At 40.8% G+C, this 15,947-nt stretch overlaps 1 protein-coding gene across 5 annotated transcripts in view; it reads left to right on the forward strand.

Annotated features, from left to right (window-relative positions):
• The first annotated feature begins 1,462 nt into the window (after window positions 1–1,462).
• ccser1 (coiled-coil serine-rich protein 1) overlaps window positions 1,463–15,947 on the forward strand; it is a 109,324-nt gene continuing 94,839 nt past the window's right edge. For 3 of the 5 annotated variants that reach the window (XM_029510501.1, XM_029510505.1, XM_029510506.1), the window contains exons 1-4: window positions 1,463–1,641; window positions 7,244–8,260; window positions 8,966–9,383; window positions 11,385–11,569. In XM_029510501.1, coding sequence (XP_029366361.1) covers window positions 7,271–8,260; window positions 8,966–9,383; window positions 11,385–11,569 — 1,593 coding nt within the window. In that variant the 5' untranslated portion in view covers window positions 1,463–1,641; window positions 7,244–7,270. Of the gene's footprint in view, window positions 1,642–5,472; window positions 5,660–7,243; window positions 8,261–8,965; window positions 9,384–11,384; window positions 11,570–15,947 lie in introns of all 5 variants that reach the window. The other 2 variants (XM_029510503.1, XM_029510502.1) reach the window with 2 other exon arrangements.

Genomic DNA, 15,947 nt, shown 5'->3' on the forward strand with positions numbered 1-15,947 from the left:
TTTGCCTGTTTGTTCTTTTTAATGTAATTTCCCTCTTCTGGTTTGTTACAGCACAGTTGTAGTACAGTATGTAGTTTTAGAAACATGTGAAAAGACTTGTAATCCCAACTGCTTTTCATAAATGAATTTAGAACCAAATATTTGCTGGCTGTCAATCTAATTTCAAGCTAGCAGTTTAAAAAGAAATCTGTAGCATATCAGCAAGTGTTTGGCTCTGCAGATGTGTATAATGAGTGTGTGCAATGTTATTCACAGGCTGGAGAACTGATGAGAAAAGTTTAGATTGATATCAACTTGTTAAGACAACTTGCACTGTTTTAATAGTTTGTAGATTACCTTGTGGTTTTAAATGACCTTTTCCTTGACACAAAGTGAATTTTAAATGCTACTTGACTTGTAGTAGATCTTAAATTTATCTGAACTCTAAATTCGTGATGGTACATTTGTCTGTTTCCTCCAGGGGATTTGGGTGTAGTGCGTAAATGGGTTTTCTGTATGTGTAGTATGTAAAGATGTGGAAATACTGTTACTTTGCATCGACTCCTGGAAATGCTATAATTTACTGTGTGGGGATTCCATTAAATAAAACTAGTGTGTTTTTTAAATCAATCTGGTCTCTTTAATAGTAATATTCATATCTGTGCATTGTTACTTTTATACACTGAGGAGCTGTTTGTAACTTCTTTCCTGTAAAGGAGTTCAGTTCATCAACGATTTGTCCTCCATTCTTTTCAGATTGAGAGGGGAGGAGGAAGAGAAGAGGTGGGGGTGAGGTGAGGAGAGATGGGGGGAGGAGGAGGAAAGGTGAGGGAGGGAGGAGGAGGAGGAAGGAGGAGGTGAGGTGAGGAGAGATGGGGGGAGGAGGAAGGAGGAGGAAAGGTGAGGGAGGGAGGGAGGAGGAGGAGGAAGGAGGAGGAAAGGTGAAGAGGGGAGGGAGGAAGAGGAGGAAAGGTGAGGAGGGGAGGGAGGGAGGAGGAGGAAAGGTGAAGAGGGGAGGGAGGAGGAGGAAAGGTGAAGAGGGAAGGGAGGAAGAGGAGGAAAGGTGAGGGAGGGGAGGGAGGAGGAGGAAAGGTGAAGAGGGGAGGTGGGGGTGAGGTGAGGAGAGATGGGGGGAGGAGGAGGAAAGGTGAAGGTGAGGAGGGGGTGAGGGGAGGAAGGAGGAGGAAAGGTGAAGAGGGGAGGGGAGGAGGAGGAGGGGAGGGAGGAAGAGGAGGAAAGGTGAAGGTGAGGAGGGGGTGAGGGGAGGAAGGAGGAGGAAAGGTGAAGAGGGGAGGGAGGAAGAGGAGGAAAGGTGGGGAGGAGGGGAGGGAGGGGGTGAGGAGAGGGAGGAGGAGGAAAGGTGAGGAGGGGAGGAGGGGGTGAGAGAAGAGGGGAGGGGAGGAGGGAGGAAAGGGGAGGGAGGTACGTACGTCACGGCGTCGTAAGGCGGAAGAGACGGAGCAGGAAAGCAGCTCCACGTCACTGAGGTGTAAAGCAGGCGTCAGCGCCGCACAGGCTGCTACCTCCGGACGGCTCCGACACCATTGTGCTCCGGCAGACAGCCCCGTGGAGGAGAGCGGCCACCCGGATGAACGCAGCGGAAGAGACGCCGCTGTTCCCGCACCGAGCGGCCTCCGCTCCGGCTCTGAGATCCCGCTGAAGGTAACCTTCCCCCGGCCGACGGCTGCGCGTTTGCCCCGCTGCCTGCTAGCCGGAGCGGCTGGAGCCGAGCCACAGGACGGTGTTCCCTCCAAACACCGGTGACCTCTGCGGCTCGGAGAAAAGGCGACAGGCTGCTTTTGGTCAATATAGTGCGGATATCCGTGTGATTGTGTCCGGCCGTTGACAGCAGCTCGGCGCCGTTTCGGTTTGACAGTTGTTGTAGTCCCGCTGCTGAAGGTGATGAAGGTGGTGATGATGATGGTGGTGATGGTGGTGGTGATGGTGGTGGTACATGGAGGGCATCCTCAGCATCACACGGCTCATCTAAACTATCTGAGACACACCAACAGATCATTAACACACAGTGGAAAGGCAGCAGGCCCGCTGAACGTCTACAACATGCTGAGGCCCATTCATTGTTGTGCTTTACATGTTGCAGACACTAAACCTGAACAAATCCACTAAATATTAGACATATTTTCAACTGGATCAGGCAGATCGTGTCCTTTCAGAGTTTAAAACTCAGTCAGCCAGTGAATGAATCAATAATCCATCCACAAGAAAACAACCAAGTCATCATTTCTTAAGGGAAACTCTCTTAAGGAGTATCTGCTCTTCTTGTTATCAATGTAAACTAAACATAATTTGGCTCTGAGGCTATCTGTGGACTCAACAATTCATTATTTGCCGGAAAAGCAAAATTAAATGGCAGATTAGATTGACAGTGCAGACAGTTGTTCCCGTGACTTGAGTTTTGATTGTAGACAGTAGCACTGAGGCACTCCTCTTCTTGCTACAGTATTTCCATCTCCTCTGCTGCAGACATTCTCAGCTACTGGAAACAGTACATGTTTGGGATTAAATCAAACACCAGTGAAATGTAAACAATCAGAATCACATCACTGAACAGTAAACATCACATGCCTCATGTATTACAAATAATTTGTATGTTAATATAATGTATGCATTCATTCGTTCATCTTCTACCACTTATCTATTTCTGGGCCAGGGGAGCGCCGGACTCAATCCCAGCTCACATTGGGCGAGTGAACCCGCGACGCCCTTGTTGTGGGGGAACAGCACTAACCACTTTTCTGCCTATAGAAATATGTTCACCCTAATAAATCACAGCATAACTTAAGTACAATGTCACATTAGCTGCTTCTAACAATAAAAAGTATCAGTATTGGTATAGTGCTTGTTCACCTTTGTGTAGTTATTGCTTTCTATCATTTCAAAAGCAGATTTTATGTGTTGGACCGCAGATCATTTTCACAAAACCTTTAAATGAAATGCTGCTTTTTTTGCACTATAAACAGAGGATGGAAAATTAGTACTTATTATTGGGTTCATCACTTTTTAATCAAAAAATACCACAAAAATCACTTCTTGAATATTCATTTCTTGATTTTTTTTTTTGCCAAAACAAGTCAACTGAGGCTGTTGGTCACAAAAAAAAAAAAAAAACTTGCACCATCTGATAAATAAAGTTGTTGATTTGATGATTTCTGGTTGGCTAATTCTATTAATGTAGGCTCTGATTCATAACCTCAATCACAAGCTAGTATCTGAGCTGCTGTGCACGTCATTGTCCGAGTGACATAAGTGAATCCTGTGTTACTGGTTAGTTGAGCTGTGATCTTTTGTGAAGATCTTTCACTGTCTCCTGGTGGTGCACTCCTACTTGCAGCACACTTCTCATTGCCATGCATGTATTAAGACCTTGGTGAATGATTTTCTCTGTTTTATTGTGCTCTTTTCTGTGTATATTCTCATTCATCCAGGACATAGTCATATCCAGGCAGCAAATTGAATCGAAAGCAGCTGGACTTAGATTTGTCAGAGAAGACGTTTCGCCTGACTAGTCAGACTGATGCATTAAGAACTGATGAAGCCCCTAAGTGGCGAAATGTCTTCTTAGACAAATCTAATTCTAGGTGCTTTCGATTCAATTTGTTGCCCGGATATCTTTTTATTTCCATCCTGTTTTGTTGTTGTTGTTGTTGTTGGTGGTGGTTTTTTTTTTTTATGATTTACAGGATGTGTTGACATAATGCTTGTGTTTGGTCTAAAAGCACAAAAATACTTTTATCTGAAAGTACAGTGAGCTGTCAGCCACCATGCGAAATACCCAAATTTCACACTGATATGCACATTGGCTAAGCCTAGATGGTTGTCCTGTGTTTACATTTCAGCATTGGGCTACTGGTTAAAAGGCTCTTGTTTAAGATAATGTGTTGTTTTGACCAAATGTCCCGACTTGCATGCATCAGATCATGCTTGGCATGAAGGAAAATATTTAGAATGAATATAATCCATTATAACCTCAAACAGACGAAGCACATGTAGCTGGTGATATGTCAGATTAACACAGCGATAATTGATTCACTATCACCTGGAAATCTGATTGTTGAAATATAGAATAGTCGTTTTCCTTACCACCACAATGTTGGACCATATTTGTTACCAGGACACTAAGTTGTACCCAGTGTTGCCTAATATATTTTCCATTAACTGTAGGAGAACGTTATGGGTTGGGCTTACTGTTGTGAAAAGTACTGCTGTATAGGAAACACATAGTTGTTTACACCCTGTACACACCTTGCATTCTTCAAAACTGACAGATACTCGTGTGTTGTTGTAAAACTGCAATATGGTGAGATATTGTACCCAAACATCGACCCTCTGATACATTATTTTATGTAAATTATGTGGCCACAGGCATTAGGGTGTGTTGATAAGACAATGACGCGGGGGTGCAGGAATGAAAGACTTCAAGCTATGATGATTTATTTGGCATATGGTGTGATCATTAGGAGCATGGCGGGAGGCTTCCATCAACTCCTTGAGCTATTGATTTCAAAGCAGCACGTTACCAGCCTATTTTGTGCTGTGTGTTATGAGAATATCCATTAATGTCTCTTTTGCAACTGAAGTGGTGCTTCAATCAAACACAGTAGTGCAGCACAGTTTTTCCATTTAATGAACCCTCACAAGTTATTAAACCAGCCAAAAACTTTTTGGAAAGAGAAAGATCCATGAGTGTCTTTGTAGCTGTTAAGACTAACAATAATGTTACGAAAACAACACTCTCTAAGTTGTTATCAGGACAAATCCTGTTAGACTGTTTGTAATGCGTCAATGGTGCACTCACTGGTAATGTGTTGGTTACCAATCAATGTTAGTTGCGTTCAGCTCTTTCTGAATGAGCATGGTGCCATAAAATGAAACTACTGAAATATTCACCAAATGGAGTAGTCTACAAACCAGCAGGAGTCTGTGGTGGTGGTGTGGTGTATAGTTGACTCTGAATAAGCCTAATTTGCATGAGTCACATTCAAGTGAAAGTCAATCAATTTCTTATTGCCGAATTGTTATTCAATACAGCAATAATGTCACAAGCTGCAGTGAAGAGCAAAGGGAAGAGGAACTGAGATATAGTGGAGTTCTGCTTCTCTAACAAAGGGGAGCTTACTTATTTTGTCGAAGGGAATGTAGAAGCATGTATGTCACTGCTGAACACCTTCTTTCCCCTTTAATTTAAAAGTGAAAACTTTGTCTGAGTTGAGGTCATGCAAGGCAGCCTGGACTTTTTTTTTTTTTTTTAATGACTTTATATACCAGTGACAAGTGTTTCAGTGACATATTGGCTTTCAAGGCATAGATATATTGCCTGATGCAATTATATGCATCTCCATTAATTGTTGTTTGGTTAATGTGAGCCTTTATCTTGAGACATTTTAGTCGTTGGAAAACCTGAGGGATGAGAGTTTTCTTATTAACACTGATTGGTAAATAAAAGGTGCTCTTGCTCTGTTTCAATCTCTCTAGAACTATTTGGAAGGTGCTTTCCACTGCTTACTGAGCTGGCTGCAGAGTGCCTGGGCAAAAGGCTGTGAGGGTTGTGTGATGTTACTCAACTGCTGGATCATCCCAAAAGTAAATCTTCAACATCTGTCAAACTGCAGCTCAAATTAAGACCAATGGCTTGAGGTGATCCAAGGAAGTATTTTCTGATGTGTGTATGCACCTCATTTCGGTTTCATTTATGGCCTCCAGTCTTGGCTGTTTTACCTCAAACTACACGAGGTAACTTGTTGTGGAAATAGGAGCTGAATCACTGTTTATTTAGAGCCAGATCAAATTTACTTTCAAGGAGGTGAGGCTTATAAGCTACTTCAGTAAAGGGTATTAATGTGTTATTACACAGAGATCAACAACAAAACACTTTAGTAGCTCCTTCAGAGGCTTCACGAACATGTCAAGGACCACGCAGTCACTGTTGGATTAATTAACAGCAGAAAACAATTAAAATGCCGAGTATTTATTGAAACAAACTTCCCTGTTTAAACTGTGACTCAACACGTGGAACTTTGGTCAGCTTACCCAATCAGTAAGACAATAACTCGCTTGCAGTCTTTACTAAGAAGCTTGCTGTCAGAGTTAAATTTTAGACACAATTCTGGAATCTAGATTGTTAATATGCCAAATGTTGCTGAACAAAATGTATAAAATGTATTAAAGATTTAAGCTGAACATAATTCTGTTTATTGAGGAGACACAGTGAGAGTCATAGTTGGTGTATGAGAGCCTGAGAGACAATGAGAGTCTATCAGAGCTGCTACAAGCACCACACAGCGTTCTGGTTCTTCGTGATTGAGCTTCAAAGCCAAAACATATTTAGTTTACATGAATGTTAATTGTAAAATGTGACCTGTTAGAGAACAGTCAACACTCCAGGCGCAGTATTTATATGCATACACAGATTTAATTTACTTTTGATTAAAGACTACTAAAATGTATGATATTCAGAACACGAGCTGTCTATAGCTTGTGTTACATACATAGCAAAAAAATTATCATGTCTCTACTTGAAATATGTCCAATGACTACCTAACAAATTCAGCTTCTCTGTCTGTCACCACTCATATTCTTGATAGAATTGGAAAAAATGTAAATGTAAGGCTTATATTTTGACTATATGTCTTTTAGGCAGTTATGTTTTGAAATTATTTCATCATACTAAAATTTACTGGGAGAGATGAATACAAATTTGAAAAATAGTGCAGTTTCTGTATACATACCACCAACGTCTGAAAAGCAAAAATCTATCACAACACACCAGGGTTTGCAGCAGAAGTCTCTGCAGGGCCAAGATTTGTTTTTTTAATGTCATTGTTTTTTGTTACTGGAGATGCACTGTTTGTATTACTATTAGTGTTAATGTTTGGGTTTTGTACTGTGGGTTGGAGAAAAAGCAATTGAACTGGTCACCTATTTTTTTTTTTTATATTTTTTGACAATTCAGTGACTAAAATAATTAAACTCCACAGCTTAATCAATATCCATCTTAAGCTTGCATTTTTAAAATAGTTTAATAAATTACCTGTTTCTCAGGTGCAAACTAAAGAAACTATTACATGATCAAAAATATGTCAGTTACTAAAAATGTCTCAGTTAATAAGTGAGTTATGAGTTATTGATCCTCTTCTTCAGATTGACAAAATTAAAATCTATTGACCAGATTTTTATTTGCCTAAATCCTATTTGTGAAGCTGTATTCGTTGACCTATATTTTATGTCTGTGTTTTTGTTCCCTCAGAATTCCTCCCACTGCCTCAGCATCTAAATGGGTGAATCAGGCTCACGACGATCTACGCTCGTGTCCCGTCTGCCAATCTTCCGCCGCAGCAGTAGTAAGAGGCAGGAATCCCTCCCTTCCTCTCCATCTTCCGGTGGAGCCGGAAATGGAGTCCACACTTCTTCGCCCTCCAGTACTAACTCCAGTTCCGGCAGTACTGGGAAACGTCGGAGTCTTTTCAGGACTCCTTCTCTTAGTTTCACAGCTAAACGGAACAGTGATCCTCGTGTCCAGCCAATCAATCTGAACCTCACACCACCCCTGACACAGGGCACTGACGCTAATGGGAATAACCAGCAGACGGTAACAACATCAGTGTCAACAGGGTTCAGTGAAGGTGGTGGACGCCCAAAGTCACGCCACTCTTTTGGGTTTGGCAGCCACAGGCAAAAGAAAATCACACGTTCTCAGACTGAAGATTTTGACAAAGCATCCTCTTCATCCTCCACCACTAATCGAAATGTGTTTATCAACTGCATCAGTGGGTCGGGGGCCAATGAGGGCGATGACTCTGGATTCCTCGATGACTACAGCGGCGGCAGTAATAACAAACGGTCTTCACGACAGAAGAAGCAGCTGCTGCCCAAATCTTTCTCAGCTCACCACCGCTTCTCTCGAACCTCAGATCACCACAGACCTCCTGAGGTGAACCTGGAACCACCAAGCTCTGCCACCGTCACTCCAGATCCAGGAGGGCTCACCCCTGGGTCATGGCCAGGCGAGCTGCTTGGTGCTGGTGGTGAAAGCTCACTCCAGTCCCCTATGATATCAGAGGACCGTACCACAGCCATCACCCCATCAGAGTTCGTCCCCATTACGGAGGATTCTGTATCCGAGGTGGATGCTCTGCCAACTCCCAGCCCCGCATCTGGTTTAGCCCCTGGACCTGTTTCTGTGCCTGGACCAGCTGCTGACACAGCTCCACCTGACCCCCCACCTGCTCCAGACAACTTCAGTATGGCTGTCTCTGCCTCCCAGGTAGTCTGCCTGCTTTATACTCTTTGTACTATCTTACCGACCCATCCGAGGTTCTTTGAAATCAAAAGGGGTAAATCAATATAAATAGAAAATATGTTGCATTATCTTTCTGGTAGCTATGGTGCTACAAGTTTTACAGTATAAATGCATGAGTTGTCAATCAGTATTTCAGTGCTTAAAAAAATTGAACTTCAGGAAAACAAAAAAAAAAAAAAAAAACTTGTGTGAATGTGAATGTCAAAAATAAAACACAAAGAGGAAGAATATTTTTACCACTGTGTAGAATCTGTAAAATGCACCATAAAAATTGAGCACTGGGTATGAAAAATTCTTCTTTGAAAGAGGTAAGGCATGAAAAAGGCCTACATAGGTCTTCAAACTGTCCTCCACATTTCACACCATTGTGCTCCCAACTTTTGCTCCTCCAATGATTTTTATTCTATTTTATTTCCTGGTGAACAAGTGAACTCCAGAAAGGAAGTCATTTATCCAGAATAACAGCTGCAAAAACAAAGCTCTTAGGCCACTGAAGACTAAATGCAGCATGACTGTGCTGTCTAAACACACACTCACACTGGCTGCCTCAGAAAACAAATCTCCACCTGCTAAATGAAGTTGATTGTCCTCTCTTGAAACTGTTAGCTTTGCGATTCATTTAGAGAATATTTTGTCTTAACACATGCTCAATAATTTGTCCTCTTTCAGGTTTTTTTCACCCCAGCTCAGTCCAACACTGAAAAGCCCCTGCTCCCTGACACCAGCACGGCCAACAACACAGATTATGAGACTGCAGTTTCCCTCTCAGACCCAGAGACAGCTGTGCCCTGCCTTCCTCCACAGCAACAATCACTGGAAGAGAGGAAAGAGAGGGAGGAGGAGAGAAAGGAAGCAAGGGAAGAGGTGTCAGCAGAGGAGAGGAAGGAGTTGGTGGAGGAGAGGAAGTTGGGTTACCTCACGGAGACCACAAGTGAGAGCGAGACATGTGTGGTACGCAGCGAGGGTTGTCATTCAAACCCAGAGCAATTGGAGAGGAGGGTGAGACACACACGCTCTGTGCAAGAAAGAGGAAGTTTCTGTGGCTGCCATGAACCCAGGTCGTCTCACCTGCGGAAACCACATGCAGGTATGAAACCTGTGCAAACACTAACAGATAAACACAAGGGCAGAGTGGGAGTGACAAAACCAGTCTGGTCTTTCACGATAACTTAGACACACAAAGATAGACAGACACAAACATGGCCTTTATAACTGTCTGTAATTGCCATCTCAAAAGAAGCAAAAATAGTCACTACTTGCTGTGCAGTAAAGTTCACTGTCCAGCCTCTAACCAGTTGCTTACCAGAATGACGTGGTCGGTTTTTCTTTTAATTATGTGTATGTTTTTTTTTTTTTCCCACCTGTCCTCTCTTTGGCTTTACTCTCCCGTATAGAGAGGAATTACATGAGTACGTTTACCATCATACATCACAGGGGAAAAATCAGTATTCTCCTGACGTTAAAACTGTCTAAGGTCACACAAAGTAAATAAAATCATAAATCTATCAAAGCTTAATAATCCATGTAAAACGCCATGAAAATATAAAGCTATGGGTTCAGTTAAAATAACTAATTTGTGGTGAGCACAGTCATAAGTGTACAGCCAATCTTATCTTCAAACATGCACTTAAATGTCTTCCAAAGTGAGCTTGGTGGTAAACATTTATTAGGTGGTTTAAGTGAGGGCACGCTCCTGCTGCTTAAGTGTTGTTTGTTTTAATTATGTCCTTATGCACAACTGACAGAATATTGAATTTAATGTGTAAAACATGTAGCTGTATAAATCTTAGGAGTTCATTCCTAAGCCACTCAAAGAGCCTTCCCTGGAAAAAGGGTTAGTCTTATTATAATCATGTCTCACTTACCTTGTTGATCATGAGCTTGTAGAAGACTAATATGCACATTATGTTTTCCCCAACTTCCAAATTCTTCTGTTTTTAAAGGTTTGGATAAAAGTCATGAATATCTCCAAATATTTTTAATATTTAAATTTTACAGGTTCAAATGTCACTCCTTCTAGCAATTTTCTGGCTCAGACTAGTTTGAAAAAGTGCCTTTGGTCTATTAAGCAGTAGCTGGTGTGGGTTAACAGTAGAGAACTGCGTGTCATACCAAAAATGTGTTCTTTAACCAAAGATGATTTATTACTGTCCTCCTTGCTTCTGCTACAGCCGCTGGAACATATTTTTCATTTCAGCCAAGCCTCATTCAGTAACAGAAAAACATGGCTAAAAACTGCAGCTCATCTTGTGTTTTCAATAAATTTTAAAATGTCAGATTGAGCAAACACTGAAAACTGGAGTCTGGCTTAGTTAATAACCCTTTAAGCCAGAACACTACAGTATACTGTAGTTAATACGGAGTATGTAAACTCAAACAATGTAATGAGGTGTCAGAGTGGAGTTCCTACTTTTTTGCCAGTTTTTAATATAAATGACGTAGCACTTTGTATTAGTAGTACTTTACTGTACTTCCAGTTCAGACTAGTATTATCATGCTTAAAAATATTTTAGCTATTGATTCAATACAATAATAAGGCTTTTATTCATTTGTGAGACTTTACACACATTAGAACTCAGATACTACTGAGGGAATAAAGAGGGAGCAGGTGTTAAGACTTGACATGATCAGTGTGACAGGCTGTGATCTTTATACGAAAATCTCTGGAAAGCTGTAACTGTGACTGATGTACCTGCACATTGTCTGGTGTTGTGTATTTGTTGTGTACAAGTTAACATGATGTATTAACAGTATTAATAGCCTGTGGTGAGATCATGATCACACGTACACACAATCTTGTATGCACTATTTTATAGCGTGTCACCCTGTGAAAGCACACCGCATTTTGTGTCAGATCTATCTGTAAGTGGATCAACATTTCAATTTGGCAATCCCTTGTTTGTCTGCTGAAGAGTTTTGTCCCTGATATTTTAGTTGTTCTCCATGTAGTTGTATTGTTACACAACAGTGATACTGTAGGTGCCTGGCCCCAAATTAAAGACCTAAACAACTGAATCACTGTTAAAAGTTATATTCCCTCTTTCTCTTTGTTTGTCTAAGCTTTACCTTGTTTCTCTCTGACCTCCAGCATCTCTGTGCAGCAGTGTCAGCCCTTATCATGAGGTGATGCGAATGGAAAGGCGTCTGCGCTCATCATCTGAGGGGGCAGGTGGGCCTCGTATCCATGGAAACCACAGAGATGCCCCAGGCATGGAGGGATGCAGTCTGCTCAAGCACAGAAACAACTCCTCATCATCTAAACTTGGCAGTCTGGTAGGTCTTCAGCTGTGTGTGTGTGTGTGTGTGTGTGTGTATGAAGTCTAATTATTCTTTATTGAAACATTCCAGGAAATTGAATATACACTCCAAATGATCTTGTCACACGCACTGTGTAATATCAATGTGAGAACAACCTAGAAATTGTAAAAGGAACCACAGGCACATACAATTACTGTTACTAATTACGTTAGTACAGTGGTTGGCAACTAGTGATTATCAAGCAGACAATCCAGACAGTTAATACCTTCACCTGAGAAATGCTTGTTACACTTTAATCTATGCTGAGAGAGAATGACAAACACAATCTGTCAAGCTCCTGGCCGGCGGCTGCCTTGACAAGGAGAGTGAGCTCTCCATCATGGTCGGTACTAATAGCATCACTTGCTCTCAGTGACTTGGCCTATAAATGATGGTGCTTGGCTTATTTCATATTATTTTTAGCATTTATTCTGCCAGGAAACAATTCAAAGGTTTGTTGTTTACTAGACAGTCAAATGAAATGGCTGTGTGACAAAAGTAAACACAAAAGTAACACCAGTTCAGTAAGCCAGTTAAATGTGTAGCATGTGACGGTGGGTCAAAGTGCCACACGTTCAGACAGCAATAAAACAAACTGAAGTTGAATTTTCCAATTTCAGGTAGCCTTTGATCATGCTCTGGCCATCTAATGCATTAAAAAAATACTCTAAGGCAATTTTATTGTTCTATTGTTCTGTTGACCGTCTGTATTTTTGTGTGCCACTTCCTCTTCTGTAAAACCTCACTGTACAGCCAGGCGAGTTTTACTTTGGAATTAAGCAAAAGCATCTTATATTTGTGTGTAAGCATGCATCTGTGTCTACTTCATATGCATGCATACATATGTCTAAGATTCATGCAGAAGCTTTTGCTTTTTAATCAGTACTCCAGTTTATTAGTTTACTGAATGGTGTTTTGCAGATGTTGTGCCCTGAATGTTCAGGAAAACTTTCATTCTAGAATCTAGAAGTGAAATGTCATTCATGCCAAACTGGTTGAATTAGATTGTACATTTTTGTCACAATACGCTATATAATTCTAAAATGACCCTGAAAATAAATGTTTTTCCCAAAAAGTTTTTCCATATGACTCTAATCACAGTGTCCCATAAGGTGATGTGGGGAGCAGAGTGGTAAAATATAAGAAATGCAGCCACTTCAGTCTTCTTCTAGGCCCTGTTGCCACACTCACACGCACTTAAAATTTTGTATTTAAGAATAATAGACCCTGAAAGAAGAACTCTTGATAACCAAATTGCCATTCCTTCACCACAGGAAGCCCTGCTTTTAAGAGGGTAAAAGGAACAAATGTAATTGGGTGTAACCAGCTGCGAACACAGTTTTATTGCATACTCTATGATAAGAGATCTTTTCTCACTCAGTATACAAGTGCTGTGCCACATGTGCCTGGCCGTGAAAATAGCAAGTGTTTCCTGGGCACAGTGCACTTGATTCTGCATTGTGGCACTTTGCTCTAAAACAGTGATTTATGGTCCTGATCAGTTAAACCTTGACATTAGGTGTTTGGTTTTTTTTCCTTAAAAAAAAAAAAAAAAAAAAAAAAGTTTGACATATACATACACGCAAACCAACAAACACTGGGGGCATGTGTAACACATACTTACTTTTAAATTGAAAGTTATTTCATTGAATGAAGAACGAGCGTGTGAAATACACAGATGAAATGGAGATATACAGTGTTGCATTGACTCTGCTATAAAAAAGTGGCACCTATAGTCTTGATGAGTCACTCAGTACAGATATACTTAAGTTCAATTTAGGTATGAAAGGTGAAAGTTTGAAAGTTCAGTGTGAATTGATCGAGAACTAACCTTCAGTCATTGGCAGAATTTTGGCTGATATATTGGCTGTTTCTTTAGGCTGTCTGACGACATTCCTACAGTCTTTGTTGATGCATGCTGGGGCTATTTTCTTTGTGCAGACAGTCAAGAGTTCTTATGAGGAGGCACAGTGGGAGGAAAGCTGGTTTGAGTCAATCCCATTTATTTTACCAGGGACTATAGGGTTTTATTTAGAGATTAGAAAGGGCAAGGATATACAAAGCCCGTCCCTATGTGCTTTGGAGAGTGCACATGCTTCAGGACATACACTTCACCAACTGTAGAATAATCTATTCCTATCCTGCTCTGTGCCTGTGAAAGTCCCTTCAGGGTTCTGAATCACTGAGAAAAGGAAGCAGCCCTGGAGTGTGTATTAAATTATGTACCACTACTCTTTTAGCTGCATTGAAGTTTTTGGTTAGGAGAAGGCCAACCAATAATCGCCTGTAGGTAATAAGAAAAGTTCTTTTTCTCTATTTCTACTCCCACAGTATGCAAACCTTTACACCTTTTACATAAATGAAGACCAAAGCTATTGATTGGAGGGAAAAAAAAACGAAAAGAAGCCTCTCCTCATTTATTTTGTCTAAACACTGTGGCTGACTATAGTGTCAACGTGTTAAAGACACCCATGTGACAGGGCACCTGTGCAGGACAAGCCAAAGACAGACTTACGCTAACTGTATTAAACGGTGTGCTGTGTGAATATGCTTTATTGTTGCCATGTCATTACAGCCAAGACAGAATTTAATTAGTGTGAAGCAATTAAAAAATTGGTTTGCACAAGCAAATTGCTAATTTGTTCAATTCAGAGAGAAACTGTGACGCATCTCTGTGAAGCAAAGCAAGGCTGTGCTTGCTTGAGCTGTTTTGTGCTTTCGTCCCAGTTGTTATTGTTATATTATCCCTTTGGGAAGATGCGAGACATTCTACCAGCAGAATCAGTGTTTCTCATAAGTTTCCCAGTGATTACTGAGGCTGACGGTGCCTGCATTCAATACCAGCAGATCTTAAGAATTATTGAAGGTGCTCTCAAGAAATTCTCTCTTAACTTCGAGAAAAGCCGAATGACTTACAACATGCGCTCTTATTTGAACTTTAACTGACATGTATGTAATTAGGGGTGTGCCAAAAAATAAATTCATATAAGAATCGCAATACTCATTTACTGCAATTCAGAATTGATTTAAAATGTCCCAAAATAATAAAAAAAAATAAAAAATATTAATCTGCAGGCTGTCTGCCTCCATTTTGTATGCGGGACATCCTGACGTCACCACAGAGCCGATTCTGGAACATACACATAAGCATTTTGGTTTTTACCTAGAGTCCTATAAAATTTTTCCCATATTAGTTTTTTTCCCCCCAGTTTTTCTATGGAAGGGTCCAGTCTCTCGTATCATCTAGTCTCTAGTCTCTGGGGGGTGAGGGCACAAGGCAATCTCTGGAGGGGCGGTCGGGTGACTCGTCTGGAATAGATCATGAGGATCCTTTGCATACCTATAGATTGAAGCAGAAATCATTATGAATCAAATAGTTTGGAATTGAAAATCGATTTTGAATCTAATCATAGCCCCAAAAATCTGAATCAAATCGTTAGATAGTAAAAGATTCCCACCTCTAATTGTAATGCAGAGTGCCTCCTGCTTTAATATCCTCCAGTGCTGCCTTTGCATCATAAGTAAAGCATGTATTAAACATACAGCAGACAAGGATTAATTTCCTCTCCTTGACAGAATTTGTAGTCACTGCAACCAGACATTTGGATTTTTAATTGAAGAACAAACATGGATTTTTGCCATCTTTGCACACAGATCGTGTAATAACAGTTATCCTACAAATTTCAAAATTATTCTTTAGATTGTAAAGCACTGAATAAAAAAAAATCTTCATCTTATGACTAATACATAACCGTTCTTTCCTTACCTCCCTCATTAGTAATGGCATTTTTCGATATGTATGCAGAATTAGATGTAGGTAACACTGAAACATGACTCTAAATTGTGTGTAGGTCTGAGTGCAAGTGTGAGTGGTTGTTTGTCTCTGTCTGTCTCTGTGTATTGGCCCTGTGATGGGCTGGCAAACTGTCCAGAGTGACCTCGCCCTCACTGAGTGTGAGATGGGATTGCTCCAGCACTCCCCACAGTCCAGAAATGGATAAGCAGTAGAGGATGAATGAATGAATAACACTGAAACATTTTAGTAGTCAAAGTAGTGAAATTGGCATTTTGACAAATGGACCAGGGAAACCCCCCTTTTAGGCAGATCCAGATAATTCAGTATGAATTGGAATTTCTTTTCTCTGAAGTTTAGTATGCTCTCTAGTTGTATTGGCAATAAGCAGGCAGGATGGGAAATATTGTGCTAATGGAATGCACGTAATTGTTAAGAAATACTTCATATGTCAGGATTTCATATTACATAAACAGAAAAGTGAGTTTTGAATGTAAATATGTGGAGGCTGCTGTGGCTCAGTAGCCTCCACCAGAGAAATATTTCTAAAGTTATATTCTA

Source organism: Echeneis naucrates, chromosome 9 (genome assembly GCF_900963305.1).
Source record: "Echeneis naucrates chromosome 9, fEcheNa1.1, whole genome shotgun sequence".
NCBI lineage: Eukaryota > Metazoa > Chordata > Actinopteri > Carangiformes > Echeneidae > Echeneis > Echeneis naucrates.